Genomic DNA, 26,872 nt, shown 5'->3' on the forward strand with positions numbered 1-26,872 from the left:
GTTGTGACTGGTGATACCGGAAGTTGCTAGGCGGGGCGAAGAGTGAGAGTTGCTTCTGTGGAGAGCTTTGGGCGCCTTTCTGTAATCGGGAAGGCGGGACGACGAGCGCGAGAATTGCTTCTGTGGGGGCCGCCGCTCCTCTGGGGGGACAGCCCCCCTCCTCGCCATGTTGCTGCCCTCCGACGTGGCTCGCCTGGTGCTAGGTAAGCAGACGGGGAAACCTTCTCTCCTTCCCGAGGGAGCTGCTGAGAAAATGGCCCCTGGGCTCTTTCTCGTTTTAGCCCGCTTCGCGTACGTGCCTGTTTGTTTTTTTCGGGACCTCCGGGGAGAAGAAGATGATATTGGATTTATATTCCGTCCTATACTCTGAATCTCAGAGTCTCAGAGCGGCTTACAATCTCCTCTACCTTCCCCCACACACACTCACACAGCAGACACTGTGAGGTAAGTAAGGCTGAGAGAGCTCTTACAATAAGTTGCCCTTTCAAGGACAGCGCTGCAAGAGCTATGCTCTTCCAGCAGCTGCAAGTGGAGGAGTGGGGAATCAAACCTGGTTCTCCCAGATAAGAGTCTGCACACTTAACCACTATACCAAACTGTCTGGAGGGGGAAGAACTGTTAAGAGTGGGGTGGCCAGAATCTGTTGTGGGTTTTGTTCCCTCTTGTAGGAAAGAAAACAGAGTGACATTGTCTTCTGGGAGGCGGGCGGTGGGTGATTACTTGCTTTCTTTTGCAGCCTAATTTCCCCGAAGCCTCTTTCTCTCCCGCGCACCTATCTTATCTCTTGGTATGAATGGTCAGTAATCCTGAGCCAGAGGCTTGATGTGATGTAGGGCAGTATCTTATCTGACAGCAGTAAGTGCTGGACGTTGAGCAAAACTTGTTATCGTGTACACCACAAAGGAGGTGCAGCTTGAAGATCCATCATCCGTGATCGGAGATGGTGTGTAGCCAGTGGCCTGGGATTCGTCCTTGTTCAAATTTCATGTATCTCCTGTGAATTTAACAACTGGCTCAAAACAAGTTGCTGTCACTCATCTATAATAATACTGACTTTCAATTTTTGTAGGATGTTAATATGCAACATGAATCAATAAGTTAGAAGTGCTTTCAATACTGAAAGTGTACATAAATACTAAGTAAAAAAAAAGGGTAGAGGCAGTCCCCTGTGCAAGCACCAGTCGTTTCCAACTCTGGGGTGACACCGCATCATGACATTTTCATGGCAGACTTTTTACAGTGTGGTTTGATATTGTCTTCCCCAGTCATCTACCCTTTCCCCCCAGCAAGCTGGGTACTCATTTTGCCTGTTTTGGCTTTTAATGGTAAGGCAATAGAAGCTGCTGATCTGTATTCTTTGTGTGGTTAATGCTTCTTTGATGGAGGTGGAATTACCGGTTTGAAGAAGGTGGTAATGAGGCACCTCCTAATGAAGCCTTCTCTGGATTTGATTGGCTGAAGCACTTATCAGCCTGTAGCAGATAGCCCCTTTAGGGGCTGTATGCTCAGGCTAGCGGTAGCTGTTCAGTTCCAGTCTTACTTGGAGGGGATTGATTACATTGACCTCTTCCAGTCTGGTTTCAGACCTAGTTTTATATGGAAATTGCTCTTGTCACCCTAACTGATAGCCTTTGCCTGGAAGGAAGTGAGGAGCTCAACCCTATTGATTTTCCTGAACCTTCCAGCAGCTTTTGATAACATCAGCCATGGTTCCCTTCTTGTATGACTGGCTGAGATGCAGAGGTACTGAGCTCTGGAAGGTCTGCTTCCACTTCTCAGATCATTACCAGAATGTAATGCTGAGAAATTATTGCCTGACGCTATTGCATTGTGCTATGGCATTTCATAGGGTTCATCTTGATACACTATACCATTTATCATCTAATGTGAAGTTGTCAAGCAAGGCCATCTGGGGTTCGGAGTAAAGTGTAGTCCATGGGTGGCCAAATTGTGGCCCCACCACCCTGTTGGCCAGCTTGGAGAAAGCAATTGTCTCTCTTCTCCAAGCCTGGCCAACCCACATGGGAGGCTTGGAGAATGCATTTAAAGTTGCTTTCTTTCTACCTCTCCTTCCCCATTCTCTCTCTCTCTCTCGTTTGCTTCCAAATGAAGGAGCTAGAGAATGCTTGGCAAAATATATCACTTTCAAGAAGAATTTCAGGAAACAAATAGTTCTAGTTATCTAGTAGTTCAGTTTATTACATCAAAGATCAGTTAAAATTGAAATAAGATGTGCCTGCAGCTCAAGGCTGCTTTTATTCTTGCCTGATTCTCTCTCTCTCTCTCTGTGTAATAATATATAATTGCACAATGGATCAGACAGGGGGGGCACAGTGTCTTGGGAGCTGGTGAGCCAGTGCGTTCATGTCTTGCGGCTCTCAAACATCTGTTGTCTATGTGACTCTTACACTGAGCAAGTTTGGCCACCTTGGGTATCATCTGTATGCAGTCTGTTTGCTCTGTTTCTCAGGTGAGCTAGGACATGTCCTGAACCACTGTTTTGACATAGTAATAGGCTGAATGAGGGCCAATAAATGGACAGTTGAAACAAGACTGAGGTGCTCTTTGTGAGGAAGGTAATTATCCAATTGAGACAAAGACATTACTGAGTTCCTCAGCTTATTGTCACTTAATTTTTTGTAGATAGAGTCAATTCGCCCCCCCCCCCCACCACCATGTTTAGTTTTCTTGCATTCTAAATGCTTTTTACTGTGTAAACGTTACTGCCTTACAGTCTTGTATAGTTCAGTGTCTGGTGAGAAGAGAATGATCCCTGCAAAGAAGGAAATGAAAGTAGCTACTAATAACCAAGTCTGAAAATAATGTCCATATTTATACTCCAGTTAAAAATAAACTGCCAGCTTGTGTGCTGAACTTTGACTTTCTTGTTTGCCAGAACTATTGGCAGATTCATCCCCAGGAGATGGTATAATAAGAAAAACAGAAGAAGCCACAGTTCTTGTTAAAGGGGGGGGGGGGGGGTTGTTCCCTGAAAAAGGAGAGATTTGAATTATCTGGCCCAAAACCATTATATATAGTCAAGTTTTCTCAGTATAGACCTAGCTTGGACCTGGATGAAACAACATTCTCCATTACCTGGGTTTTAGGGAGTGCACCTCCTCATCCAGTGGGCACTGATGTGTCCCATCAGCAAGACTGCAGGATATTGTGTGGACAAAGCATTGAAATAGGATGTTCCTATGTAAATCCAAGGTGTATAGAATCCAATCACATAATTGATTGCCAGGTTATTGCCTGTCTATAAATCAATCAGTTTGGAATGCTTTGGATTCTACATACATGTGATATATTGAAATTTCATCTGCCTTCTAGGACAGAGATGTCTGTTCTCACTCCTCCATCATGCATTAGGAAGAGACTGGAAAAAGTGTCTGATGTGGCTTTTTAGTAGAGACATAGCACATTTCTGATATGGAAATAAAAATTGCATTCTAATTTCATCCTGTGGATGGTCCAGTCGTTGGTTAACAAAGTTTAGTTGTTAGAACATGATTCTCAGCATTGCTCCAAAAGTGTGGTGTAGCCTTGAAGTGTCAAGTCTTGGATCTGGAGTGGAAGCTGCTGAGTGACCTTGAACCAGACTCACAGTCTGAGTGTAACCTTCGTCATAGAGTTTGTATGAGTATAAAATGGAGTAGAAAGTCGCTATTGAGAAGAAAGACAAGATATATATAAATAGTATCTAAAAGAATGTGGCTTCATTTCATATGTTATGGTACAATCAGCTTTTCATTTTATTTTCTTCAATGTTAAACTGCTCATAACATATCATGAGATTGCACTTCTGAAAACATGGGGCTTAGTTCAAATATCACACCAAACCATGGTTTATTTTGACTGCGGTTAGTCTGTGAACTCAGGACTTAATTCACACATGACCATTGAAATCCTGATTTGCCTCAACAAGTGCTGGTTCCATCTCCTTTTCTCTGTTGCCAGGGTGGGCAACAAGCAAGGATTAAATTAGAACTCCTGTACTTGTTGATTGTGCAAAATCACAGTTAGGACTAACTGGTTAAAAAACATCAAATTCTAGCTTCAGGTATGGAGCCTAACGATCAGTAATGTGTTCAGGCGGGTAGCTGTGTTGGTCTGAAGCAGCAGAGGGAAGTTTGAGTTCATAAGAACATAAGAGAAGCCATGTTGGATCAGGCTAACGGCCCATCAAGTCCAACACTCTGTGTCACACAGTGGCAAAATTTTTTATATACACACATACACTGTGGCTAATAGCCACTGATGGACCTGTGCTCCATATTTTTATCTAAACCCTTCTTGAAGGTGGCTATACTTGTGGCCGCCACCACCTCCTGTGGCAGTGAATTCCACATGTTAATCACCCTTTGGGTGAAGAAGTACTTCCTTTTATCCGTTTTAACCTGTCTGCTCAGCAATTTCATCGAATGCCCACGAGTTCTTGTATTGTGAGAAAGGGAGAAAAGTACTTCTTTCTCTACTTTCTCCATCGCATGCATTATCTTGTAAACCTCTATCATGTCACCCCGCAGTCAACGTTTCTCCAAGCTAAAGAGTCCCAAGCGTTTCAACCTTTCTTCATAGGGAAAGTGCTCCAGCCCTTTAATCATTCTAGTTGCCCTTCTCTGGACTTTCTCCAATGCTATAATATCCTTTTTGAGGTGCGGCGACCAGAACTGCACACAGTACTCCAAATGAGACCGCACCATCGATTTATACAGGGGCATTATGATACTGGCTGATTTGTTTTCAATTCCCTTCCTAATAATTCCCAGCATTGCATTGGCCTTTTTTATTGCTAACGCACACTGTCTTGACATTTTCAGTGAGTTATCTACCACGACCCCAAGATCTCTCTCTTGGTCAGTCTCTGCCAGTTCACACCCCATCAACTTGTATTTGTAGCTGGGATTCTTGGCCCCAATGTGCATTCCTTTGCACTCGGCCACACTGAACCGCATCTGCCACGTTGACGCCCACTCACCCAGCCTCAACAGATCCCTCTCTGGTTCTCACCACCCTGAACAATTTAGTGTCATCCGCAAACTTGGCCACTTCACTGCTCACTCCCAACTCTAAATCATTTATGAACAAGTTAAAGAGCATGGGACCCAGTACCGAGCCCTGCGGCACCCCACTGCTTACCGTCCTCCACTGCGAAGACTGCCCATTTATACTCACTCTCTGCTTCCTATTACTCAGCCAGTTTTTGATCCACAAGAGGACCTGTCCTTTTACTCCATTCAATGGAGTAAAGTTCAATGGAATGGCTTGCATCCCTAGTCACAATAACTATAGTTAATTTAAACAGGGGTTTTACAAAGTGCCTGAGCTGAGCTCAAAAATAATCAGTTTGGAATATGAGTCCTTTGGCTTTTTTCTTAATCATATTGATACATGATGTAGCAAGAATGCTTGATTTGTCTGTTGCAGGATATTTACAGCAAGAGAAACTTTTAACCACATGCCGAACGTTTATAGTGGAAAGCTCAGATTTAAAAGAATATGCAGAGCACTGTACAGGGGAAGGCTTTGTTCCAGCATGTTTATTGGTGAGTGTGTATTTGTACTTGCATGCAACAATGAAATTTCTCACGTGAATCTGGTTTAATTAAACCTGAGGTTGGGTCTATTCCCTGCAATGAAAATGGAGTCTACATTAAAATGGTTTGTTTGATGGACTTTTGGTCTGTGTCTCTGTGGTCACTATACTTTTGCTGAGCTAGTCTTTTGCAGTATGTTTCTACTTGAAGTTCTTTTGCTTTAATATTGTTCTTTCTTCTGCAGTCTCTGTTTGGAAAAAACTTGACCACCATCCTTAATGAGTACATAGTAATGAAAACAAAAGGTAAGTAGGGAGAGGTGTTAGGGCAGTGCAAGGAATAGATTTAGTTGCCTGGTGTTGACTATATAGATTTTGAACTTCCCCTCTTATATGATGATATTTTTCACATCGTTCTTTTTCCAGTACTTGACTCAAAGTCATAAGCGAAACAAAGTAGTTGCATCCAACTGACTTGAGTTAAGTCGGCAGAGGAAGCTATAAATGGGTTTGAATAAAACTCTGCTGTATAAGGGGGTGTGGATTGTTTGTCATTTTGTGGCTACTATAATGCAGATTAATATACATTTTGCTTCCACAAGTGGTACTATTTTTTAAGCCCTGGCATGCTGCTTGCTTTGTGAACATCAAAATGTAGTTAAGAACAAGCATTTTCCCATTTATTAGTTTGCCCAAGTGTGAATGCCCTTCCACTAATACATGAAGGGGACTAATTTCTGCCAGTTCCTCCTCCTTATTGCAGCCCCCCACATTGTTCTTGAGAGTTGTCCAACGCTCAGAAGCAGCTTTTCAGGAAGCCCAGGCGATTTGCATTGGAAAAATGTGATAAAGTTGCCTCCATTTTGTGAGCTGTGCTCTAATTAGATTTCTTTAGATTCAGCCCTGGTAGTCTCTCGACTGTGAAGTCTCTCCATTTGGCTATCTTTTCAGTTTCTTCCTTTATCTAATGCAAATTTGTGCTTGATTTCTTTTTTTAAAAAAAGAAACTACACATGATGTTCCTGCAATGATGTCATCCCTGTGGAAGAAGTTGGACTATACATTGACTCAGATCAGGTAACTTGTTTTGAATGGAAATACTAGCCCATATTTCTCAGGGAATCTGCCTACACGTTCTAATTATAGGAGTTAAAGACAGGGCTTTTTTTGTAGCAGGAACCCCTTTGCATATTAGGCCACACATCCCTGATGTAGCCAATCCTCCAAGAGCTTAGAGTAGGCCCTGTAATGAGAGTCCTGTAAGCTCTTGGAGGATTGGCTACATCAGGGATGTGTGGCCTAATATGCAAAGGAGTTCCTGCTACAAAAATGGCCCTGGTTAAAGGCCTCTACCTTTGTGCTAGGGTATTGTTCTGCTGATCACTTGGATTGATTAGGTCTGGAAGAAATAGTTGTGAAGATTTTGAGTTATTTTGTCAAATCAGAACAACCAACAGAAGTGATAGAGAGGTGTTTTGACCTGTGCATGATTAAAACTTTTATGAAATTTAGATTGTTAATCACATCATCAAAAATCCCAAAGCTAATATTTAGGCAATTGATACAAGTTTAATTAGTTATTTCTACATGCATAACTATATGGGGCCCATGAAAAACTTGCATGGAAGTTTAGCCCCTCTGCCATCTTTCTCCACTCCCCTCATCCCAGTATCTCCTGCTCCTCCTCCAATCTCTTTCCTTCTATCATCTCCCAGCACTGATTCCCTACCTCCCTCTTGCCCATCCACAGCACCCTCTTTCTTAGTCTTCCTCTTTGCTACCAGGAGGAAAAGAAGTGGCAGCCAGGGGAGGTGGGTGCTGTGTGCCAACTGTGTTTTGGATTGGGAGAGAGCCTCCAGCAGCAGTCTTCTCTCCCTTTCACCAGTGGTGCCCATCGATGGAGGGGGGGAGGTGGATGAGGACCAGACTGGCCCTTAGCTCCCTGCTGACCTAGACATCACCAGAGTTTACCACCTGTTGCATCTATTCCAACAGGGTCCACTGATTTTGGCCACTGCCACCCACTAGACAGGCCACTGACTTCCTCCCAACCCAGACATCACCAGCACTCATTGCCTAATCCCTACTTTCCCTTCAGGCAGCCTTCATCTCTGCCAATGCACCTTGAGGGTCACTAGGCAACTCCCAAGATGCCAGCTGATCTCTCCAGGCTTGTAGGAAAATCTCCCTTCTCTATACATGGCTGTGTTCTGCCTGTTTTTTATCAGCTTGTTTTTGGCCACATTCAGAATTAAATATAATGATGGCATATATTGCAGTTGGTTTATCTGTCTATCTATTTGTTTTATCTCCTGCCCTATCCTGCAAGTGGGTGCAGGGTGGGTAACAATATATAGGTTGTATTGTGACATATATATTGAAAATATATAGGTTATGTTTTGGAAATGAGTTCAAATATCCCAAAGCTCTGTCTTGATAATATAGCATATTGAAATTCATGGCCCTCATACAAGAGACTTGGAAGTTCATGGGAGGAAGAAGTTATATTGCTTTAATTTTGCATTTGTTCCCGTATTTATGTCATACACAAACAATATTATGAGCCTGTATGCTGTCTAATACATACAAAACTAAAAGCATCTTCTGCATTCATGGTATAGTATATTCTAAAGTAGCTTGATTTTTTTTTCCAGGAGCATGCAGAATTCTAGTGCATTTTCTGTTCACCAAAGGGGTATGTATCGGAAAATTATGATAGACTGTATGTGCAGTGAATTTACTCTTTGTAAGCCTTTGCCTGATCTGAACCACATTTCTTTGGAAGTAAGTTCCAGAGATTTCAGGGAGACTTACTTAAGTGTGCATGTTTAGTTTGTCATTCTTAACGTAATGATTCTTCCCCAAAAACATTTCCAGTGTAATTGCTTAATACTAATGAATGTAGTAGCCCAATAGAAATAGAGCTGAATGCTATGCAAGGGCATGTACTGGTGGAGACTTCCCCACTCACACACATCTTTTTGAACATTTCTCTGGTTAATATTTATTGTGATTTTGTCCCCTTCCCCTGATCAAGCGGACAGGCAAGGTAAACTTTTTAGAGTTTGAGTTTGGAAAGGTTGAGTGTTGGGAACTGCAGCTGTTAGCTTGATCTGGAAGGGATCCAGGCAATAAGGTCACCATGTGCCCTTGTGTGTAATTCCACAATGATACAATCCACAGCTTGACTGCCTCACTCTCTCTTTGAGGTTAGCTCCTAATTTGGTTGGCATTGGAACTGTGATTGTATACGTGATTCGGCTGAAAAATTGCTTCAGAAGTAAAGGAGCAACTGGTCTTGCTTCAGCTCCACTGTAAGGTCTTCCAGGTGGTAACCATGTAGTTTAACTGTCTGTTGAGATGCCTGCTTCATTAATTTAAATACGGTAAATAAATAATTTTATTGTTAACTTTCTCTTAGGCCGCACAAGAAGTGCAATTGCAGATTTGAAGAAGCAGAAGTGTCTCCAGCCACCAACCTCTTCCACTTTGGGAACATCGTGTGTGTCACTTCTGCCTGGGCAGCTGAACTCTGTTCCAATGACAGCCACACAAGTTATTCTTAAGCCAGTTGCAACACCAAGCCATGATCTGATAAGATTAAGCTCTGCACCTGTGCAGCTGCCCCAAGCACAGGGAAGCAACAATAACAGTGAGTGAAATTTGATACAGATCTGTTTTGTTAAAATATTGACAGGAGAGAGCCAAATTTCATCTGAATTACAAGTAGTGGGGAGGGGCAATGGCTCAGTGGTAAAACATCTCTTTGACATGCAGAAGGTCCCAGGTTCAAATCGCTACACCTCCAATTAAAAGAAACAAATAGCAGGCATTGTGGCTGCTGCCAGTTTGAGTAGGCAAGTACTGACTTTAATGGATGAATGGTTTGATTCAGTATAAGCCCGCTTCATGTGTTCATAATGAGTGTAGCTTTCTGGCATAGACTCCAAGGGCAACTTCAGACTGTACTTTCTTTAAAAACAAGAGAAAGTTTGAATCCTCATAAGGCACTTAAAACCATGTAGTCAGTTACTGCTTTAAAAGCGAATGCAAATGGGGGAGGGAGTATCTTCCAGGATGCAGGCATTTCTTGTCATTGTCCACTATTGAAAACTATTACTGGTATCTTTTAAAGCAGGAGATCCTCTCAGTTTAGTTTCTGCCTCAGTTCAAGAACGAAAGCTTCACTCAAGTGTGATGTCTCCAGGAATACGAAAAAGGTAAATGCTGGTTTCCATCTTTGGCTGTAGTTTTATTCATCCCTTGTATGTTTGAAGTTAAGCAACATAAGCTGAACAATGAAATAAACAGATGGAACACATGGAGTGGGCATGGTGATCCTCTGCTGACACCTCTCATTTGATTCTTCTCTGCTTTCCCACTGTCATGTATACGAACCTGTGCAGAGTCACTTCCCCTCAGCTTTACCCTTCCCATTTAATCTTTTGTCTCTAGAATGCAAACTGTTGAGCAGAATCATAATAATGATGTAATGGATGTAAGACCACAAGATTCCAGCTGAAAACAGGAAAATAATAAGTTGGGGGGGGGGCGTGAATCACTAAGGGTCTTGTCTTCATGTTACTTTTGTGTCAGTTCCTTCTCTATTTCTTACAAACTTCTCAAATATTTCAGTGATTCCCAAAAGAAAAAAGCCATGTCCTCTGGAACGCAATCATCTAACAGTAGCTCAGAAGATTCTCCCACAGCGGAAGAAGATAGTTCACCCATGGAAGAGGAAAGTGAGCCACTTGAAGAACTTATAGATGGCAATTTTCCTGTAAGCAGAATGACAGTGACTTACTTTTAAAAAGAAAGGGGTGCGGGAGCTTCCCTAACAAATCCTTTTCTGTGTATTTTCTAAAGACCTCTTTGGACAGATTATCAGCTTTGGTGCTTTAGAATTTAGGTCTAAGGACTAATGTATGGAGTAGTTCTGAGCTTCATGGTTCAGATGTATGAAAAATATATGACTAGATGGCATAATTCACTACAGGATTTTGTAGCACTGACTTTTACCATCCAGTTCCAATGCTGCTGTGTAATTCTGAAATGCACATATGGTTTGAAATTTGATCCTAATCCTTGCTCCCCTTTGGCTAGTTTAATTGTGTGAGAGTGCCCTTAGAGTTGAATGCACAGAATATTCTGCAGATTGCTGGCAAGTGGGAAACACTTGTGTATTAATCAGCCACATCATAAATATTTCCGAGGTCCCTTTTTTGTAGTTCCAGTGTAGATTTTGGAAGAATGGATCACTAGCACTGATAAAAATGGTTGTTTTCTTATTAACAATTTTAAAAAATGACTTGGACATCTTGCTATTCTTCTTGTAGCAAATGGTTATTGAAAATGCCAGGGAGAAAATTCTGAGCAACAAGTGCCTTCAGGAGAAACTAGCTGAAAATATTAACAAATTTTTGGGCAGGTAACATCTTATTTGAAACCTCCTATTCCAAATTGCCATTGTTTCTGAAATCTGTACTAATTTTTTTTTAACTTCTGTATGTGTTTCTTTTTCAGCGATGGCACAGTTTCTCAGACTCCAAAGCAACCAGACAGTGGCCCTACAATACAAGAGTCTTCAATTGATGAGTTCCTTGGTCTCCAAGTAAGGTCTTGGGGTTTACTATGTATTGCATAAAATGTATATAATGATGCTGATTGATTTGCTCCATAAGAGGGCAAGAGTGCCCAGTGTTACTAAACCAGCATAAATATTTTGAAGCATGATGTGTGACCCACCAAGCAAAACAGTGGCCACAAAGGTCTTGTTGGATTTCCTGTGTTTTCTGACTATCTAGTATTGCATAAAGAGGAGGGCTGCCAAACCTCTGGCTGCTGCAGAATGTGAACTCTTGTGTTCAGCTTGAGAGGTCATAGGTTGTCCAGACCTGCTTTAAAGCAATCTTCCCCATGGCCAGGAGAAGTGGATGTAAGTTGGAGACAGTTAACAAGGAATTTTACTGGTACAAACATCGTGGGAAGAAATGGGAGTTGCACAAGTGTGTAAAAACAGATCTGTGAAACTCACTTTAGGTCTTTAGACCTTAACCTTAAGTCAGTGGTTCTTACTGTGAGTTGGGACCCACAAGTGACTTGTGATTTTCTTGCAAGTGGATTATGGGATCAGAAGGGAAGGAGATAAAACAGGGTGAGCTGGGAGAAGAAGCTGTAGGAGGCTCAGTGGGAAATCTGAATTTACTTCTGCATAATGGGGAAAACAAGCATGAAAAAACAGGTTGTTCCTCAGTAACACTGTATATGTACAATTATGGAAGGGGAAGATGAACTTGTTAATTAACTGAAGTGAGATTCCTGCACCTTAAATTGTTGAGGGAGAAAGAAATATGAAGTTGCTTTCCAAATGGGTCCTGAAAATAACCTTTGAAGTGTGTCTCACTTCAGAAGGTTTGAGAACTACCTTCAGTGAACTGTGCAGAAGACCTTTTTAGGGTGGTGCTTTCTGGATCAGACCAGTGGTCCATCTAGCCCAGCATCCTGTCTTACACAGTAGCCAGTTCCTCTGGGATTGAGAGCTGTTGTCTGCCTCTAAACATGCTTTTTTCTTACAGTTCTGTGCAGTCGCATAGCAGTTGATGTGCCTTGCTTCTAGATGCATGGGCATTATGGAAAGGGCTCCAGTATTTGTTATATCTGTAGCATCGTTTCAGCTTCTGACACCGAAATTGGTTCTGTTTGAAGAATTCTGTCTCCTTTTTTTTAGTGTCTAGGAATGTATTTCTAACAGTGCATTGAAATATCCCAATAAGCTGACACTGGGGGTATTCACAAAGCCAGCTTGTTGTTGCTTGCATGCATCTCTCTTGTCATGTATCTCCTCCCCCCCACCCCCAGGAAGATCTTAACTAACTCCAGTTATGCCTGAGAAGGCGGGGGAGGAACCAGGAGCAAGGCATGCACCCAACCCTGATCTTTTTAACGTCCCAACTTCCTATTGCCTTGTTGTGACATCTGAATGCAGCCTAGGTAAAAGCACAAGTTTTGGAAGGAACTGATTTTACATTTAAACCATTGGCTTGATTGTTTTTAAACAGCAGGGTGAGATTCACATGACCGAGGAAGCCATCCAGGAAATTCTGGAGCAAACAGAATCAGATCCAGCATTTCAAGGACTCTTTGATATGTTTGATTTCGGTATGATTTTACATGCTCACTTTCTCTTGTATATCAAAAATAATAAGAATCATGAACTATGAATTTTAATAAGTAGGTAAAGATGAAACATCTGTCTGAAGAGAGTTAGGCATTTTAAAATTTCCTTCATTTCAGGAAGAGACCATGACTCAGCTAAGACTGTGATGTGAAACTGTAGATAAAGTAACTTCACTAACAGGATTGGAAGTTGGTTTATTAACTATAGTTAGTTTTAATTGGGTTTTGCATGATATCTGAAAGCAGGGTTTAATCTTGTCTTCTCTGGTAAAACTCCCCTCCACATACACAAAAAAGAAAGGTGGAAATTAAAGCAGTTTTTGTTGTGGTAACCAGGGTTTAGTTGATTGTCTGTGTTGAAATAAGCCATGGTTTTGTGTTATAGCCGAATTGAGTCTTAAATGTGTGCTTTTTTCTTGTATTTAAATCTGAGATTTAATGATATTTGAATCATGCTCTCAATGAGCTATTGATGTCGGGAGGATGTTTCAGCACAGTGGCCTTCTTGGTTTCTTCTATTAGGTGACAAAAGATTTTCCCCAGTACTTTGGTTACCAGTCAGCAGTTCTGTAAAAACTTTATGTATCAGGCCTTGCACTGTTCTAATGAGTTTCTGGATTTCTGTCTGGTAACTGTAAAATATTTGTGCTGATTCATAGCAGAAATCTTTCCCATACCTAGAAAGGGCAGTCCAATCACTGAGGGGCATGATTCATATTTAACTTAGAATTTGTGGAATGCCAGGTAGAGAGGATGGATCATCAATCATTTCTGCCCTGTGGTCACTGGCCAGAAGGGCTTTAAGAATGATGGTAATAAAAACAGAAACGTGTTCCTGGTTATCAGTAAGATTTAATGAATAACTTTTGTGTCTTTCTTTTGGTTTAACATATAAACCTTGAACCATGTTTAACACCCCCCCGGCAAAGCTACATTTTTCTTTTCTTTTTTAATAGGTAAAACCAAGGGTAGCAAAAATGCCTCTCATGGCATTCTTGCTCAGAGCGGAGGGGAAGAGAATGCTATGTTGGTGGATGAAGAAAACCTGAAAGCACTTGAAAGCTATATTGGAACAAAAGAAATGAGTAAGAACTTGCTTCTAAAATGTTTTCCGGTACCTGGGTGGATCCTGTGCTCCTCCCTTCTAATACCAGAGCCTTCCTCTGGTGGCAAAAGCATGTTGTGCTATCAGGAGGACAGATTAGTAAGACCGAGTCTTCTGAATATTTGCATATTATTCTTTTACAAGTGGGAGCTTGCAGAAAACTTTGCTTCCTTTCCTCCCCCTTCTCTAATAATCTTCCTCCCCCCTCCCCTTCTGTCAGTCTTTCTCATCCCTGTATTGTCCCTTCCCTGACAATCCCCCTTTTCTCCCTTTCCCCTTATCTGACAAACCTTTCCCCTTTCCCCTTATCTTTTTGGCCCCCTCCCCCTCTGTTAATATACTTAGTCTCTGTTTCTCCCTCCTCCTCCTCTAGCAGTTCCCCCTCCCCTGATCTAACCTTTCTCCTCTCCTCCATCAGCTCTAGTTACCGCCTCCCTCTTTTCTCCCACTTCATCTTCTCCGACAATCTGCTATTTTCCCCTTCCCCTTATCTGACTTTACTCCATCTCTTTTGCCGTAACTTGTCAATCTCTTATCTGTCAGCCCCCTCTGTTTGCCCTTTCCTCACTTTGTCAGTCTACTCCTCCCCTACAGTCAGCCTCCCTCCTTCTGTTCTCCTCCCCTTTTCTGACAATCCCTATCAAAAAGTGACCACCTCTGCAACATTGCCAGGTGGGCCTGCTTCAGGAAAGAGTCGGTTTGGGTAATGGGCACACAAAACAAAAGGGTGAAGTGTGAGTCCACACAGCTCAGGGTATCACTGCCATTAGCCCCTTAATTACTCATAGACAACCAGAGACCAAGGGACCAAGCCCCTTGTGGGGCTAAACAAGAAACCAACCCTGTAGGATTGCACACTCACAAGGTGAGTCCTGAAAACAAGTTACTTCCATAGTTATAGCCAACTTGGGCCAAAGTACTGGATTCAGATCAGAGTCTCCTGAACTCAAGAACAAACCAAAATTAAGTGATTTATTAAAAGGCTGTTCAGGAATATACAACAAAGAGCAAAGACTAGCGAAAATAAAATAGCAGCAGTAGATAGCCAACCTAGATACTTCTAACCATGGTTCTCTAATCCAGAGGATACTTAACAAGACACAGTTCAAGATAGATTCAAAGTCCAACATCAATAGGTGTCCAACCAGTGCGGCCCACCCCATCAAAGTGTCCCAAGGCAAGTTGTAATCCAAGCAAATGGCAAAATTTGAATGAAGGATCTTTCCTTTATGCTTTGTGACCTAAGCTGGCATGATGTAAGCTAACCAATCAAATATAGGCCCAATGATGTAACCCCGTTGACCAGGTGATATAACCAATCAGGTGAGATTGCCGATTAGTATCTGGTGTTTTGCGGTTCTATCAGATCCAGTTAACAAGCTTCCATAAATCCTTGCATTAATACGATGGAATGTGTAGACCTGCTTAGCGTGACCTTGAAATGTATAGGGCTGATGAGATACCCTTGGACCTGTGAATGCCTCCCATCCTCCCTTATCTCTCTCTCCCTGTCAGCTTGGCTTTGGTGGGCAGAAGCAGAAACTTTTTCATGTTCTGTAGGCTTTATGCCTGAACCAAATTGTTGAGTCTGACAAGAGATTATGAAGCCTAGTCTCTTCACACCCACCCCCCCACCCCCGTTTCTTCCTCCTGCCCTTGTCAATATTCCCCATGTTGCTTTCTTCCCCCTCCCCCTTAATGGCTGCAGCAGCTGCAGTGTCTGGAAGCTGCTCTGGGCCTAGATAGGCTCCTGGATGCTGGCACTTCCAGCTGTGAAGAAAAAGTTAAGTATGCTGTCTGCCTAGCCACAGACAATGCTCTTTAATGGGGGGTGGGGGGACTTAAACGCCAATGTAGTTTTTAAGATGTCACATTTTCCTGCAAACCTGGGTGTTCCTCCACCTCTGCAAATTTACGTATCTGCAAATGAGAGCCATGCTTGAGAAACAGATATTTAGATGGTTTCAAGGCTTAGAAAACTCATGCCTTTTCTGTGTAGTCTATAAAACAGGTAGGGGCTGCCAACTTCCAACTGAGGCCTGGAGATCTGGAATTACAGGTGTTCTCCAGATGACAGATCAGTTTTCCTGGAGGAAAAAAGCTGCTTTGAAGAGTGGACATTATGGCATTGTACCTTGCTGAGGTCCCTTCTAGTGATCCCCTCTCCCAAATCTTCAAGAATTTTCCAACTTGGAGATGACAGCCCTAAACACAGGTGAACTGTCATAGAGACAGGCTGAGGCTGCAATGCAAGATACATAGGAAGGACATTGCTTCTGAGTAAACATACATAGGACTCAGCTACAACTGTTAATTGATCAAATTTTTAACAAAGCATGTGTCTTCTAAATAAGAAGCTTTTTAATGTTGTCTAGTAGGTGCTGTTTGCTCTCTAACCAAGGTAACCTGCTCTCCCTTCCCATAAGTCACAAGCGCGGCATGACTGCTAGTGCCAGCTGTTGGCTCTGGAGCTTATATGACATGTTGATTTCAAGACAGCAGCACAAAACATAACTTTCAGCGCCTGGGCTTAGGTGATACTTGAATCTTAGTCACAGGGAGTTTTATAGACATGGATAGAAGTGAGAGAAAATCATTGTACTTTTGTTTCTAAATTGTTTTGCCTTGAGACAAAAGACTTGAGTGATCTTTGTTACTTAACCTATGAGGCTCTGCTTGTTTTTACTGTATGTTTTTGCTCGTGTGTTCTGTAAATTGTCTCTTGGGACTCCCAGTTTTTTAAATAAGAAAACTTTTAAAAGAAGTAAAATATTGCAGACCCCATAGTGCAGAGTTATGGTCTCCTGTCAAACCAGGGGGGAAACCCAAGCAATACCTTTTATTATGACCAACCAAATTAGCACAAAATGTTGTGCAAACATTTGCACTCATCTGAACTCTTCATCAGGCAGGATATTACAACATTCTAAAAGGTAGAAAGCAGGTTCTTCAGGCCGTGGTGTTAATGTCTGCCTGACTTTGCATGCTTCCTCTGAGGTTCACAAGCAGGCAGTCAGCTTAATAAAGAACTTACTGAAACTCTTGTTGCAGGTGATGGTTCCCAAGACAGATTGTCCTACACAGGAGATAATTCCAAAGAGGCGGCTTGTATCTTGAAGTCTGGTGGCAGTGATGTAATCTTGGAAGAACACCTGAAGATGCAAAGTATAATTGATGGAGAATTTCCAGGAGTCTCTGAAGTGAGGACTGAACCCAATTTAGATGAAGCAAGATTGGCTAGCCAACATCTCCAGCATAAAACTATCTTTGAATCTGAGCCAGACCAGGTTTCTGCTCCTGAGTTCATTGTAAACAATGCAAGTTCTTATCAAAAGCAAGAAACGACAGCAAGTAGAATAGATACTGAAACTGAAACGGGCCTGTTGTGTCAGGATGCCCCAAACTTACCTGAACTGCAGTATGATCAGTTGGATACTCAACAGAAGTCCCTTTCAGAAACAACGGAGTGTTGCTCATTGCCTGATAATATATTATCTGAAAAGACAAATGCAAAATTGCTCTCTCCTCTGTGTTCTGGTCACAGTGAGATGCTAGAAGGAACAAATGTAGCTGACTCTGACCATTTTGAAGATTCAAATAAAAGTGCAGAGCAGGTAGCACAAGGATCTGTGTTCTTTCCTGCTCCCAGCCAGCAAAGTCCTCACAGTCCTACCCTCTCTAACTTTCAAGATCAAAATAAATTGACAGATTCTGTTACAGCACCTGTAGTCAGTGCACCGGATCTAACAGAGCTCCAGCTTGAAGTGGTAGATACTTCCAACAGTTTACATTCCGAGGATCAGCTTGTGCTTGAAGAATCTTGCTCAAAACACCAAAACCAGAAACCAGCAGATTCTGAGGTGATACTGGTAGAAATGCAGGAGCCGTCCTCTTCTACAAAACAAGATGCCGATAGCTTATTTGTTTCTTCTGACAATGAGAGGCATACAGAAACACCTGTGGAAAGCAATCCTACCACATCCACTGCTTGCTGTTCGCCTCTACCAGAACCAGCAGGAGAATCAGGGACCAAAACGGCAGGCAGTGTTTCATCTAGCAGTCATGCTGCCGATGAAGATCCCTCCAGCATTGTCTCCCTAAAAATCATCATCAGCGAGGACCCCTTCATTGCATCAGAGACTGAACTGAACAATGCCATTTCCAGCATCACTGGAGAGAATTTGCCAACTATCATATTGTCTTCTCCAGCGAAGTCACCAGCCAGGGTGACGGGACCAGCCAGGTGCATCGTAACTCCAGAAGAGGCTGAAAGAACTGGGGATTCAGCTTTGGTAGAGCAGAATCTTCTCATCGTCAGACCTCAAGATTCTGTTGTGAGCACACTCAATGTGCAGAATGAAGAGTGTGCTCTCTTTTCCGTTGCTGGAGCATCCAATGTTGCCAAGGATGGGGGATTTATACAGCTCATGCCAGGTGCAAACACATCTTTCGGTAGCGCCAACAGTGTCTATATCGCCACCTGTGTGACTGAGCCAGCAGCTTTGAGTACAGGTGTTACTCCATCAAATTTAGTCGTCTTGCCAGGCCATTCCGCATCCCTCACACCGCAGATCCCGGCAGCACAGCCGTTACGGACACCTCCCAGAACAAACAACTTGTTTGCCATGAACCCGCCGATGTCTCCAAACTTTTCTCAGGGTAATTAGTGATTTTAACTAAGATGCTCTTAGTTAATAATTGTTTTGTTTTAGTGTTGAAGTAAGCTGGGGCATAGGTTACTGTGCTCTTCATTTGAAGATAGCTATATGTTGTTGTTTTTGTCATCAAGACACAGCTGCCTTATGGTGACCGAGTAGGATTTTCAAGGCAAGAGACATTCAGAGGTAGTTTGCCATTGCCTGTCTCTGTGTAGTGACCCTGGTATTCTTTAGTGGTCTCTCCCACTCAGCAATGACCAGGGCTGACTGTTTAGCTTCTGAGGTCTGACAAGATCAGGCTAGCCAAATGGAAGATTATAGCAGCTGATTTGGACAGGAAGACGTAAGCTCCAGGAATTCTAGACTTGTACAAGGGACAGAATAATAATGTGAAGGACTCAGTGATGGACTTCATTGCTGTTGTCTGGTTGTTTTTAATTATATTCTTTGATGCTTGATTTCACCCCAGTGTTGTGCCGGGGAAGCAGTGTTTAGCTGATTGTGTCGTCTCATTCTAAATCCGTGGTTGATGAATGGCAAGGCTTCTGGGCTAAACTGAGATCAGACACAAAAAGCAGTGTGTGGGTCCATTACATCAGAGGCTAGAGGATCTCTTCGCTGGAAGCCACCTAGATGCCTTCAGCTGCAACACAATCTAGCATGGATTGTTCTGAGAGTAGGATGGTTGTAGTGTCCCATGCTATCTCGTGCTTCTAGATAATTAGAAGAAATGGGTAATTGGGCTGCTGGTTTCCAAGCAGCCTCCATCTCCTTTCTTGAGACACTTCACATCAGTAAGACTTCCTGAAGCTCTAAATTGCAGCAATAGATGGTTGGTCAGGTAGGCAGAGAGAAGAGCAAAGGAGCTTTGCTTGGAAATGTAGTAAGCAGTCAGGCCTCCTTACTCAGGAACTCCAGTGCATATATGAAATTCTGTATTCTCTTCAGCGCCTGTGGCAGTTCTGCATACATCTTTGTTTCATATGCAGATCTTCCCCTAATGTTTCTCAGCTGCCATCAGTCAAAGAAGTAGAGGCTGCATCCAGGGAGTCATCCGCTTAGAAACTGCTTCCTTTGCATCTTGGAAAGCAGGGCTGGGGTCAGCATTCCCTGAGGTGGGGCAGCTGCCAGGGCCCAGGGATTTTGGTGTGGCCCAGTGTTGCTGACCCCCCACCCCCTCCACGTGCCTCTGCCTTATTCTGTATGCTCTTCTCATTCTCTTGCAAGGGATCTGCCACTCATGCATCCATCTGCCTAGCACCAATTGGAAAGCACTCCCAGTGGCCGTAGAATGTTGATGGGGAGAGGGCATGAATGTGGTGCAAGCAGCTGTGAGTGTGGGCAGTGGGAGAGCTTGTGAGTGCAGGAAGGGCGCACAGTCAGGTGCGGGGGGGACAGGTAGGCAGGTGGAAAGGGAAACATGGGGGGGCCTGGTAGTGGACAGAAAGCAGCCCCTGGGCTCTGTCTGCCCAAGACCCACCAAAACCTGGAACTAGCACTGTTGAATAGGCTGTGCCAGTCCACACAGAAGAGCTTATTCATGTCTGTGCCAGCCCTTAGAATATTGCAATTCATACACTGTATGGTGAAGCTGTTGCCCTTTTTCTATTGCATGTCTTAGGCCGGTAGCTAAATGTGTAACTGTGTAGCCAGTTGCAACATCTCTATTCCAAGGCTAAAGTGACTTACATGTGGTTCCTGGGTCATCTTCCATCTGGGCACTTTATTAGATTTATGCAGTTCCAGGAGGAGGCTAAAATGTGCATTCAGACTGTTCTTCAACCTTCCTTAATTTGTGCAGTGGAGACTCTCTTGAGACTTCTTTTGAATCAAATATTAAAAGCGGTTACTAACTTGCAAGTCTGTTAATTTTTAGGTTCTGCCATTATAATTGCATCTCCAGTGCAGCCTGTGTTGCAAGGAATGGTGGGGATGATTCCTGTATCTATAATGGGACAAAGTGGAAATGCCTTCTCAGATCCTTCTCGTCAGGTAAAACAATTTAGTTTGCGTAGTGTAAGACTTTCCAGCTCAAAATGGCAAGAAGTTTTCATTGTGCTGCTTTAATTTTCCCCCAGGTCCTGCACATGCCTGTACCAACTTCTCTAGGCAGTGGAGGAGTTCCAAAATTACCTCTTCCTCCCAAATCTCAGAAGTTCCCAAGAAGCAAGTCAGCTGCTGGTAAGCTATCAAGATGAGCAAAATTCTATAACTCTGCACCACACAGCACTCATAGTAAAGCTGTGCTTAGCTGACTCCCCCCACCCAGATACTCTTTAATTCCAGAAGTTAAGGCTAGTATATTGTGCGTGTGGTTTTTTGTTGTTAGTGGTGGTTTCTGCTTCCAGGATTGGGTTAGCCTGGGCAATCCTGGTCAGAACATTATATTGTTAGGAGTCCTCAAATAAAACACTTAACTTGTACTACACAGTTGGGTTCCATCATAGAAAAAGAGCTGATAATTTTTTTCCTCCCCAAAAATGTTTTCTCATTCTTTGACTTTTGTTTCTAAAGGAAAGCTAAAAATGGATCAGAGTGGATCGAATACTGTCAGTCGTCCTGGTTCTCGTGTGCAAAGGTCAGCAGTTGATTTATCTTTTCCATGAGAAACACTTTTATGCATTACCTTTCTTGGCTCCCAGTGTCCCCAGGAAGGCAGTCCTCAGTCATATGAACTAACCATATAGATAGATCCCAGTAGGCAGCCGTGTTGGTCTGAAGCAATAGAACAAAGCAGCAGACAAGTGCACCTTTAAGACCAACTAAGTTTTATTCAGAATGTAAGCTTTTGTATGCTCTTAAGCAGATGGTCTGCTTAAGAGCATATGAAAGCTTACATTCTGAAAAAAACTTAGTTGGTCTTAAAGGTGCACTTGTCTGCTGCTTTGTTCTGTATGAACTAACCAATTACAGAGGTGGGTGTCAGCTGTTTCTAAAATTTACAATGGTACTTTTTAGCCACTGCGATTGCAGGAGTTGCTGGTGGCCATGTGGTCACTTGGTTAGCACAGTACATTTCTTCATAGCCGGGGCTACGCGGACTGCACTGGCTGCCAGTGATATACCGAGTTCGCTACAAAGTGCTGGTCATCACCTTTAAAGCCCTATATGGCCGAGGACCTACCTACCTGAGGGACCGTCTCTCCCCATATGAGCCCCAGAGAGCGCTGAGGTCAGCTGGAAAAAACCAGCTGAATGTCCCTGGGCCAAGGGAGGCCAGATTGAAGGCCACCCGAGATCGGGCCTTCTCTGTCGCAGCTCCACTGCTGTGGAATCAACTCCCTGAGGAGGTGCGGGCCCTACGATGCTTAGATCAATTCCGTAGAGCCTGTAAGACCCACCTTTTCAAGATGGCCTTCAACTAATGACAAAGCTAGGAAATGCTGCTGAAAATACTTTTAGTTACTGAATTCCACTGAAGATCTAATGTTTATAACGCCACATTGTTAAATGTTAATTTTAATAATCTATAATTTTGTTTTAACCATGTTTTTATAAGTATAATTGATGTACAGTGTATTTTATGTTGTGAGCCGCCCTGAGCCTGCTTCGGCGGGGAGGGCGGGATAGAAATAAAAAAATATTATTATTATTATCATGTGAGTGTCTGATCAAGGTTGGTTAAGATTGATCCTGTAAAGGGAGAAGTATTGGGTCCTACTTCTTTCTTTTTCCACACCACAGTTATCATCTTCATTTCTCCTGGTACCCTTTTAAGATTTTGGCTACAGGATCAGATATGTGTAGTGAGTAGAACCCTTGCGCCTGTAACATCTGTTCAGAGAACTTCACATTTTCAAAGGAGTGACAGATATGCTTCATGCATTATTTTGTAAAAATAAAGCACAGAATTATATGAATTAACTCTCCCTCTTAGGCATAAGTAATAAACATATAATGAATTGCCTTCTATGCTTTATTAAAACAGCAAAAAGATAAAAACAAAAGTTGAATTGTTCAACAGGAATCTGGATTGGGACATCCTTCCTAAATTGCTGTGTTTGATAATACAGTTTACTAATATGCCCCACAGCCTTACAACACTCAGGGGCAATTTTGATCATTTATCAGAAGATCTGTAATGTGGACCATTCAGGCATGTTAATTTTAGCTCTGGGGGGAGCTGAGGCAAGGGGGTTCCAGTTGAGAATCTGAGGAGGAGGGGATGTTAACCCCTTGGCTGCCTTCTCAAAACTGTTATTTGCATAATAGGAGAAAATTACAAGTACCACTGGGGGGCAAATAGCAGCTTCAGAAAGGAGCAAAATTTAAATCTGAAAAACTGTAAAGGCAGAAGGGGTTAATCCCCCTATTCCTTTACTGGCTGATTTGACCTCTGGACAGAAAAAGTCTGCAGAGAGCCAAAAGATAAAAATATGTCGTCTTTGACCCTCAGCGGTAGCTTCAACAAAGAAAAGAGACCAAAAAAAGAAAACTAACTCAACAATTGAAGGTGGCTCATTCTAGAGAATGTCGCATGATCTCCCAGATATCGCAATCTTTGTTTTCTTTCAGAGCTGGAAACTCAGAGAAGAATGCCTGTGCCAACCTGAGGAAGAAGCTAGAGCCTGTTGCTGTTGACACCACGAGCTCCAACCCCAAGCAAAATGAGAGCCACAGAAGAGTGCTTTGCTTTGACACCACTCTGGCTGAAACAGGAGGAAACCCTCCAGTTGCGCAGAAAGAAAGGACTGAAAACTCTTTACTCTCTGGGAATTCTCTCAGTGGAGTGCCTTCACCTGCTAAAACTCAGCCCAGCAAAAGAGAGCGAGAGAGGACGTTGCCTAGAATTTTATGTAAGCCAGACATTACTAACAGAAGCACAGCTACGAAAGAAGCCCAATCTGAGAGGAAATCTTCAGGGCCAGGACTGGCATCAGATGTGTTAAGAAAGCAAACCGCAAATAAAGAGAATGAGCTAGAAAGGGGTGTTGAGAAAAAAAGCCCTAATCACGAAGTGGCTTCCCTGTCAAATGGCCAACAGAGTATTAATCTTCATATTGAGAAGAACGGCTCACCAACACAAGAACTGGCTAAAAAACAGGGGCTCCAGGTAAATGCCAATAGCAAAAATTCTGGAGTTTTGACTTCAAAGGACCCTAAGAAGGACCAGACAAAATCTCCGAGCCAAGCCCACTGCTTGACCAGTCCGTTAGCCAAACAAGCTGTGGAGCTGCTGCATGACATTCAGAGGCATAGTCCTGCTACTAAACTGCCTGAAAACGGGGATTTGCCGGTACCTCGTACCCCTTCTGGAACTGGGGACAGACACTCAGAGGACACCTTTGATATAATAAGGACACCGACATGTAAACGGTACAGTGAGGATAGTACAACGCCCAGGATCATGGTCCCTCCAGCTACCCCCGACTTGCCGGCCTGTAGCCCGGCGAGTGAAACAGGCAGTGAAAACAGTGTTAGCATGGCTGCCCACACTTTAATGATACTTTCACGGGCAGCTATTGCAAGGACAAGTACAAATACACCTCTCAAAGACAATACCCAACAGTTTAGGTCTTTAAGAAGCACAGCAAAAAAAAGGAAACAGGAAGATGTGGTAGAGTGTGAGAAAAATTCACGGACTGCCGGCAAAAAGGACCTTTCAAACTTCACAGTGCCAATAAAAAAGAAGAAAGTAAAGGTAAGTAGACACCTATTTTAAGCATACAGTAAAAGCTTTATTATCTGGCGCTTGAACATCCAGAAACCTGTTATCAGTATGGCCACGTTTTCAGGTGGTTGTTTCATAGCTTCATCTCCTGTTGCCTGACTTGATGCCTCCAGCTGAGATTGCAGCCAGTTGAGTTCCTCGGATGGCTTTTGAGCTGCTGGTCTGTTCATCTCAGGGGAAGTATAAAGGTCCTGCCAGGGTTTGGGCGTAGTTGGAATGGCAGTCCCAAGAGTGGGTTGGTTATTGTGGTTTCTTCTTGTTAGCAGATGGGGAACAATTATAAAACTGAATATCCAGATCACATGAGCAACATCCTTTCCTCATGAACGCCAAATAACAAATATTTTAGTGTAATAGTATGATGCAGATTGTGTACCAGTACAGTGATGACATGTGGAATAGAAGCAGCCATCTATTCTAGCTCCTAACTAGGCAGCTCTGTTAACCAAAATGGTGTCTTCCATCATGTTCAAGAATGTAACCAAGCAAAATATCTTTCCTAGAATCATGCTAGCACTTGGAGGAACACTCCTGTTCACTTTGCCAGTTATTGCCAATATACAAAGATAGAATTTTGCTTTAGGCTGGATGATTTTTCTTGATTGTGGGTGAGAGTGTAACTGGAAATTTAGTATATTTACCAGTTGACCATTTAAATCCAGAATCCCTTCTGTCAGATCTTTGCCTGTCTGACAGATAATTCCAAATATTGGCTTGGATTCCATAGAAGACAGCAGTCCTTGTTTAAAACCAAGTGCTAAAATGTATTTCTTTATATCCATTTGTCTTAAGTGTGAAAGCAAGGTATTAGGGATATGTGTTTGGCGTTGGCTTTCTTTTCCCCTCATAGGAAACAATGGAAACAAGATGAGTGGGGGCATCTCATTCAGGGGCCCATAAAATTAGATCCCTTAGTCCAATTTGCTCAAATCTTGGGGGATCTTTAGTAAACAGGCAGCACTAGATTCCCTGCAATTTTGGTTGAAAAACAACCCCCTTACCAGTATTTATGCCATTCCTAAAATCCAATTCCACAAAATACCAGGGTTTTTTAGATGCAAATTCCTACCATACATAGTGCAGGGTATTTAATTCTCATACAATTTCAGAACTAAATGGGATCATGTGAAGCATCTTTTGCACATTCTGTTGTCCCATGTGCTTCATTAAAAATTGTGTTGCTACATTTGTTGCACTAACTACTTTTCCTTTCCATTCATATGTCAGTGAGATCCAGCATGTTATGTTCTATCTACTGGGTAGTTTCAGTTACTCCCTTTCTTATAGAGGTACTTTGCTACACTGGATTCAACCTGTCATGTTTGGTTTTTAATCTTATTTGCCTACCCGTTCTTTTACAGGCCTTTTAATCCATGTATACACTTTTATTGTGCCCTTTCTCTATGTAGCTGAGGGTAGCATGCATAGCTTACCCACCCCATTTTATCCCCACAGCAACCCTGAGAGTGAGTGACTCGCTAAGATCCTACATTGTAATGATTGGGGATTCATACCTGGGTATTCTGTATTCAGCATTCAGCATTCTGGCTTTCAGTGCTTGTGGGCTTGTTTAGCAGGTTACAGGGAAATGTTTACTTCAACACTAGACAGCTTTGGTCAGTTACAATATTGGTTTTTACAAAGTAATATAGTATTTTCAGGAACGGTGTGCTGCTTGTATGTAATGAATGTTTAAGCACCAAAATGTTTTTTTTTTTAATTTCAGCAGAAGAAGCTACCGATTTCCTTTCCTGCCGGAATGGATGTGGATAAGTTCTTGTTATCATTACATTATGACGAATAAAGAACTGCCTTCACGTCAATCATGTTGCTCCCTAATGAAAGGAGAACAACTTGTATGCTGCACACTTGGAAGACTGCAGTTTTCACTTTATAAATCACACTGGTTCTGGAGGACATTGATATATTTATCATTAGAATTTCCAGTTGGTGAATGGACTTTGGAGATAGCACTTAATACAGAGCCCATCTTCTAAGTTTGCACAGGTGTACTTGGCTACTGTAAATATTGTACAGATGTTGATGTTTTAAAACAAAATATTTTATTAACAGTAGGCACAGCTGTTCATACTGGCTCCACAAATGTTGGTGCCACTGAAAGCAATGGAATTTGCTCCCAAGACATACTTGAGGTCACAAAATCTGTAACTGAGGTTTGGGGGGAAAGGTAGTGGTTGTCTAAAGTTTTCAGTGTATAACTAAACTACAAAAAAATTCAACTACTTTTGTATGGGGAATCTATTTTTCCTGTTCAACATATCTTTCCCACTAGTTACAAAAGTTACAATAAAAGCTTTTCAACTTTCTGGTAACACTTTGAATCTCAAATAGTCATTTTTGTCTTCCTCAAAATTGGTTCTGCCTTGAAGTGGATGCCCCAGGCCAGCCTGATCTCAGATACTCAGCAGACATGGATGGGAGATCAGGGTTGCTCTGCAAAGGCAGGCCACGTCTCTTCCATCTCTTGCCTCTACAGAGCTGCCATAAGGCAGCTGCAGCTTTCACTCTGTCCATTCTTGTTTTATACAGAGGTTTTGACTTGAAACTCTACTAAAGCTTTACTTACAGTAAATTAGAGCAGTTTGAGAAGAGTACAGACAGCGGTACACCCCTCTCTACCAACTCCTCCTAAGGAATAAAAACTTTATCTAGCAGCCTTATACTATGGTGATATACTTATGTTAGCCATCTCTACTCTGCTG

The 26,872-nt window shown here is 42.6% G+C and overlaps 1 protein-coding gene across 3 annotated transcripts; it reads left to right on the plus strand.

The window, feature by feature from the left end:
• Window positions 1-26,482, plus strand: LOC132568746 (protein NPAT). 3 transcript variants are annotated; one of them, XM_060234857.1, is made up of 18 exons: window positions 1-203; window positions 5,431-5,549; window positions 5,785-5,845; window positions 6,544-6,616; window positions 8,194-8,234; window positions 8,961-9,191; window positions 9,675-9,759; window positions 10,175-10,319; window positions 10,876-10,967; window positions 11,063-11,150; window positions 12,598-12,697; window positions 13,672-13,800; window positions 16,872-18,479; window positions 20,355-20,470; window positions 20,557-20,659; window positions 20,993-21,056; window positions 22,994-24,119; window positions 25,876-26,482. In XM_060234857.1, exons 1-18 carry the CDS (start codon window positions 167-169, stop codon window positions 25,951-25,953), a joined length of 4,296 nt encoding a protein of 1,431 aa, XP_060090840.1. In that variant the 5' UTR covers window positions 1-166; the 3' UTR covers window positions 25,954-26,482. The 3 variants fall into 3 exon arrangements, with proteins under 3 accessions (XP_060090840.1, XP_060090842.1, XP_060090841.1); XM_060234859.1 differs by having other exon boundaries at window positions 25,879-26,482; XM_060234858.1 differs by having other exon boundaries at window positions 9,678-9,759.
• Window positions 26,483-26,872: the final 390 nt, after the last annotated feature.

The sequence above is a fragment of the Heteronotia binoei genome, chromosome 3 (genome assembly GCF_032191835.1).
Source record: "Heteronotia binoei isolate CCM8104 ecotype False Entrance Well chromosome 3, APGP_CSIRO_Hbin_v1, whole genome shotgun sequence".
In the NCBI taxonomy this organism is placed as follows: Eukaryota; Metazoa; Chordata; class Lepidosauria; order Squamata; family Gekkonidae; genus Heteronotia; species Heteronotia binoei.

Excerpts from the sequence above, each read along its gene's own strand:
- LOC132568746 (XM_060234857.1), top strand. The coding sequence starts at position 167 with ATGTTGCTGCCCTCCGACGTGGCTCGCCTGGTGCTAG. Across the intron at positions 11,151-12,597 it reads ATGAGTTCCTTGGTCTCCAA|CAGGGTGAGATTCACATGAC; the intron begins GTAAGGTCTTGG and ends GTTTTTAAACAG. Across the intron at positions 12,698-13,671 it reads CTTTGATATGTTTGATTTCG|GTAAAACCAAGGGTAGCAAA; the intron begins GTATGATTTTAC and ends CTTTTTTAATAG.